At 47.6% G+C, this 6,000-nt stretch overlaps 1 protein-coding gene across 1 annotated transcript in view; it reads right to left on the reverse strand.

Moving 5' to 3' along the window:
- The window catches only part of GCKR (glucokinase regulator), a 28,809-nt gene extending 24,194 nt beyond the window's left edge, over window positions 1-4,615 (reverse strand). The window contains 12 exon segments of the mRNA XM_055541751.1: window positions 322-365; window positions 367-417; window positions 1,412-1,413; window positions 1,897-1,948; window positions 2,136-2,199; window positions 2,508-2,535; window positions 2,538-2,571; window positions 2,955-3,018; window positions 3,853-3,926; window positions 4,103-4,197; window positions 4,200-4,242; window positions 4,556-4,615. Coding sequence (XP_055397726.1) covers window positions 322-365; window positions 367-417; window positions 1,412-1,413; window positions 1,897-1,948; window positions 2,136-2,199; window positions 2,508-2,535; window positions 2,538-2,571; window positions 2,955-3,018; window positions 3,853-3,926; window positions 4,103-4,197; window positions 4,200-4,242; window positions 4,556-4,615 — 611 coding nt within the window.
- Window positions 4,616-6,000: the final 1,385 nt, after the last annotated feature.

Here is a 6,000-nt window from a genome sequence, read left to right on the forward strand (position 1 = left end):
ATCATTTTCCTGAGCTCATTCTGTCTTCTGACCTGTGTTTTTCTTACCTCTTCACTCTGCTTTCAATGTATGCTTTCTTATATTTTATCTATCCTTTGTAAGCTGCCTTCAGTCCTTTCTGAAATGAGAGAACAAACCAACTGACCAACCAAAAGCTTTCTAAGCTAGAAACACCCTTTTTTAATTTTTTTATTCTGAGATTTGGTGAACAAGGCTATATTCGCCCTGCCCTCTCTTTTGTGATCGCCTTGTAATTTTCACAGGTTCCTTCCCAGCCTCCCCCGGGGCTCTGGACACGACTTTTCACTACAGAAGGCTCACCTGGCCATGCTTAATGGGTTGAAACCAACCAGGACTGGCAAAAAAGACGTCTGGGTTATCCACGCAGTAGTCCATGTGGCCTGCCAAAAAGGGAGCCTAGAGAGGGAGGAGGGCACCATGAGGGGGTTACTCTAGCGCTGCCGGAGGCCCATGTGCATCAGAATACCCACAAATGCTTGTTTAAATGCAATTTCCCGGGCCCAATTAAAATCTACTGGATCTGAATTTGAAGGGGAGAACCCCATGAACCTACTTTTTTTGTATTATTATTTTTATTTTTGGCTGTACTATGTAGCTTGCAGAATCTTAGTTCCCCAACCAAGGATTGAACTGCAGCCCACAGCAGTGGAAGCACTGAGTCTTAACCACTGGACCACCAGGGAATCCCTTAGACCTACGTTTTTTTAATTTTCTTTTTCTTTTAAATTTTACTTATTTATTTTTGGCTGTGCTGGGTCTTTGTTGTTGTGAGGGCTTTTCTCCAGCTGCAGCAAGCAGGGGCTATTCCCTAGTTGTAGTGCGCAAGCCTCTTACCATGGTGGCTTCTCTGGTTGGGGAGTACAGGCTCCAGGGCTTGCAGGCCTCAATAATTGCAGCAAATGAGTTCAGCAGCTGCGGGTCCCAGGCTCCAGAGCACAGGCTCAACAGTTGCGGTGCACAAGCCCAGCCTCTCCGCTGCATATGGGGATCCTCCCTGATCAGGGATCTTACCCACGTCTCCTGCATTGGTAGGCAGATTCTTCACCACTGAGCCACCAGGGAAGCCCTGGACTTAACATTTTTAACAAGTTCCCCTGAGGAATCTGGAGGAAAGTTTGAACATACTGAATTGAAAGCTCCATGAGGTCAGTGTCCTGCTCTCCTCACGTACCTCATTTCACATCCAGCCCTTGCTGGGGTCCAGGCTCTGCTGAGTGAATCCTGAGTCAGAGTCAGAGCTGTGGAGCTGAGAGGAAACTCTGGGTCCTCTAGCCCAGTGCTTCTCAAACTACCTGGGAATCTTGTTAAAATGCAGAATCAGGCTCAGTAAATCCCAGGTGGGGAGGCCTGATAGTCTGCATTTCTAACAAACCTTGGGTAATACTGATGCTGCTGGTGTAAGGACCACACTTTAAGTAGCAAGGGACTAGTCCTGGGTCAGCTTTTTCTGCAAAGAGCCAGAAGGCAAATTTTTTAGGCTTTCTGGGCCCTATGACCTCTGTTCCACAACTCAGTCTTTAAAGCATGAGAGTGGCCACGGACAATATGTAAACATAAATGGCTGTTTCAATAAAACTTTATTTACAAAAACAGGCAGCAGTTGGACTGACCTACCAACATAGTTGACTGACCCCTGGACTTCTCTGTTTTGGTTGTGGAATGGATTGGTACACAGTTATTCTAAGACAGGATCCCTTCCCCTTGATCCACATGCATACAACTGGATCCTAATTAATCATAAAATCAAACTTCTTTATGCAAATCCTGTTTTCGAGCTAAATCGACATAAATCTTGTTAATGTCTCTTCCATGCTATTCCACTCCTATACGTGCCTTCCTGTAAAATTGATCCACACAACCCATCTTCATACTCACAGAGTCCCACCGAAGCGCCAGTGACAATCACCCTCTTCTTCCCAGCAGCCACCTAGGAGGGGAGGCCACCAAGAGGATTCCAGACACAAACCTACTGTGAGGATGTCAGGGCAGGGATTTGGGTGGGGGAGGGGCGGGAGAGGTGGGGGATGGGCTTTGGCTGGATATTGGGGCTTTGATGTTCCCATGGGAAGGAACGGACAGAGGTCTCTGGCTGAGTGTCAGTGGAAAACACAGACCTTCCGTTCCTCAATCCTGTCCAGGGCACTATATTCTGTCCCCTCCCTAGAGGCCACCACAGACCTAAAAGGACACACGCGAGGCCAGTGGCACTGCTTGGGAAGCAGCAGCCTATGGTTTATTAAGGCTGCCCCGGAGAGGAGGAAATGAAGGGGAAGCTACCACTGAGGAGCACCTCCTATTTGTTGGGCACCATGATAAACATTCAGTAGGGGTGAAAAACTTGAAATACCTAGAAGGGTTAGTCAGGCAACAGAAGAATGCAAAGTGGAAAGCAAATTGACACAATCTCTGCCTTAAAGCATTCAAATTCAATTTCTAAAAGACGTTATTCAAGTCAAGCACAGTAGTCATAGGCCAACTTGGCTTACCTGTCGCCTCCTGTATTGAGGTAGGTTTCTGTCCTAGACCTTTCATCAGCTGGTTAAAGGAGACCTGCCATCGGGGAGACAACATGAAGTAGTAAAGACAGGGAAGGAACAATTATCTTGGATTCGCAACACCTGGAAAGGAGAGGCTGTATAATGATTCTCTTAGGTTAGTGTTTAGCTAGTGCTGCTTGGAATCTGACACTTAAAGACACTGCTTGGAGACGACTGACTGGGGGTGTGTGGGCCATAGAGATACTGGCAATGGACTGGTGGGGCTCAGATGGGCTTGGAAGAAATGGGGCTCCGTAGCAAGATCTAGCTTTCAGAGAAGAAAGAGAGTCAGAGCTGGAGGGAGTCTGCCTGGGAGTTGAGCCATGATGAGCTTTATGGTCCTGAGGGTCACCCCAAGAAGGCAGAGAGAGCAAAACCAGGGACTGAAATACTCACGGACATGAGGAATGCCATCCTGCCAGAGGTGCCCCCTCCACTCAGCACCACCAGCCCCCCACCCCACCCCAGGCTCCTGAGAAAAGAAAAACACCTAGGTCTCCTGGCCCCAGCCCATTGGGGAAAGTATGCTTTCTTCTTTGTCAGTAAGAGAACTCTCCTGTTATCACAAAAGTGAACAGAACACACAGAGTGCCGTGCAGTAGAAAGAACCTCGGATTTGAGAAACTTCATTCTGACCCAAAACTCTCGCTTAGCTACTTATTCAAACCCTTACTTAATCCAAAAAAGGAAAGCAGCTTTGTCCTAGATAGGTAGGTAGACAGATAGAAGTGCATTATCCAGCAAGTATTAGTTGGGTGTATTTGGGCAAGCTACTATGGGCTTCCCTGGTAGCTCAGTTGGTAAAGAATCTGCCTGTAGCGCAGGAAACCTGGGATCAATCCCTGGGTCAGGAAGATTCCCCTGGAGAAGGAAATGGCAACCCAATCCAGCATTCTTGCTTGGAAAATCCTATGGACAGAATCCTATGGACAGAGGAGCCTGGTGAGCTACAGTCCAAGGGGTTACAAGAGTTGGACACGACTTAGAGACTAAACCACAACCACTATGATTATCTTAAGTCTTCATTTTCCCATCTGAAAAAAAAAATGGAGATAATAACACCAATTTTACAGGGTTTTGTGAAGGTAATGGATGTGAAAGTGCATGGTCAATCATAAAGTAGTATGCAACAATATTTATTATAATTATTATTGATTGATAAGATGACAATAAGGATCCAAGAGGGAGGACTGGAAGAAAGGAGGACTAAAGTCTATAAAAGTGAAACATAGAGACCAAGAAAATAGAAATGTAGAGGGAAACACAGATTTAAGCAGGGAGGAGATGGAGAGCTGGTACCTTCAGCACTTTCTGAACTTTTTCAGCCACTTGTTCCATGGTGGTCAGAGTTGACTCGTTGTAAAGTCGCTGGAGGCAACAGGTAGGCATCAGCAGCCAAGGAAAGGACAGTGGACTGGGGGTCGGGGGTGGAGAGGCTCTCAGGGTTTCAAAAATAAGGAACCATGGCCTGAGAAGGCAGAAGCTGAGGTGGGGTTGGGGTTGGCGTCTTTATTTGCAGTGTCCAGGGGGTGGGTCTGGGTCACCTGGTATGTGGGCATGACTTGCCCCTCCTCCTGGAAGAGCTCAGCATCACATTGCATTTGCTCAGCATCAGCTTTGTCCAGATCCCTGGTCAATGATTTGACTTCGCTGTGATTGGCAGGGCTGCCTCATACCCAGACAAGGAGAGGGAAGCGGGGACAAGGATAAGGGCAGGGAGCCAAAGCTTCATTCACGCCTGCTGGAGGTGGGAGTGGCTGCAGGCACAGTGTTGAGACAAACATACACACATGCGCGTGTGTGCGTGCACACACACACACGCACACGCACACAGCATTTAGCTGGCAGTTGGTACTCTGGGCCTATCAAGGAAAGAAAATCAGGGAGGAAGATAGGAAGGAGGGCAGGAACAGCAGAAACTCAGGGGGAAGGGAAGCCCAAAACAGACAGGATTCTAGGAATCAGCACAGAAGGCCAACATGGGGAAAGTGTCTCACCTCCCACTTGCCAGGCTCCGGGGTCCCAGTCACAAGTTGAAACCGTTTTGTGCCTGGCATGGTCTGATGCTGTGGATGCACTGTCTTGCTTGCCTTTTCAGCCACACAACCCCTTGTGTCACACTGACTGTTCTTCCAGTTGGCAGGGGCTTACCTGAGGCACAATCAGTTCAGTTGCTCAGTGGAGTTCGGTTGCTCGGTGGAGTCCAACTCTTTGTGATCCCATGGACTGCAGCATGCCAGGCTTCCTTGTCCATCACCAACTCCCAGAGCTTGCTCAAACTCAGGTCCATTGAGTTGGTGATGCCATCCGACCATCTCATCAGGCACAGTGATAATGAGGCACAGTACCCTGGCCTCTCTGAACACCCCCGTCTGAACACCTCTGCCTGCATCCTTTCCTGATCACTAGTCCCCCAGCCCTCTGGTCACCCCCAGGGAGCTCCCCAGGTCCCTCTCTAGAGGCACCCAGAGTCCCCAGCCTCTGCTTTGCTCCTGAAGAGGAAGACCCAAGGTTCATTACTCTTGCCCTTCAGACAATGGCCTCTTCTCTGGGAGGGCCTGGAGCCTGGAAGGACAATACTCAGGCCCAGGGCAGAGAGAATCCCTGGGCATCAGTGCTCTGGAACTAGGATGCCTCAGGAAGCCAGAGATCAGGGTCCTCAGGGTCAGCAAAGGTCAGAAGACCAGGTCACACAGTCCTCCCTGATCACACAGTCCTCCCTGCCCCACATACCCCATTTCACTCTCCTCTCAGAAAGAAGGCAACAGAAGCTTCAGAGCCCCAGGGGTGCACACGCTGAACTGGATATTACAGAGGAAAGGGCCACAGAAATAGAAATACTGCAGTGAGAATTAGAAACCAAAGTATCTGCCCTAAATACAAGTTTAGCCAACATTTATTTACACTGAACAATGCACTTTTCACATACAGTATCTCATTTGATACGTTAAGATGATATTGAAAAGAATGAAATAATGCCATTTGCATCTAGAGATTATCTTACTAAGTGAAGTAAGTCAGACAAAGATAGAATCTTATATGTGGAATCTAAAAAGAAAATGATACAAATGAACTTACAAAATGGAGAAAGACTCACAGATATAGAAAACAAACTTATGGTTACCAAAGGGTAAAGGAGGGGAGGGATAAATCAGGAGTTTGGGATTAACAGACACACACTACTGTAAATAAAATAGATAAACAATAAAGACCTACTATATAGCACAGGGAACTATATTCAATATCTTGTGATAACCTATAAAGGAATATATATTAATGTGACACAATGAAGTTGCTCAGTCGTGTCCAACTCTTTGTGACCCCATGGACTGTAGCCTGTCAGGCTCCTCTCTCCATGGAATTTTCCAGGTAAGAGTACTGGAATGGGTTGCCATTTCCTTCTCCTGGCAACCCACTGCAGTATTCTTGCTTGGGACAATTC

This window comes from Bubalus kerabau, chromosome 11 (assembly GCF_029407905.1).
Source record: "Bubalus kerabau isolate K-KA32 ecotype Philippines breed swamp buffalo chromosome 11, PCC_UOA_SB_1v2, whole genome shotgun sequence".
Lineage (NCBI taxonomy): Eukaryota > Metazoa > Chordata > Mammalia > Artiodactyla > Bovidae > Bubalus > Bubalus kerabau.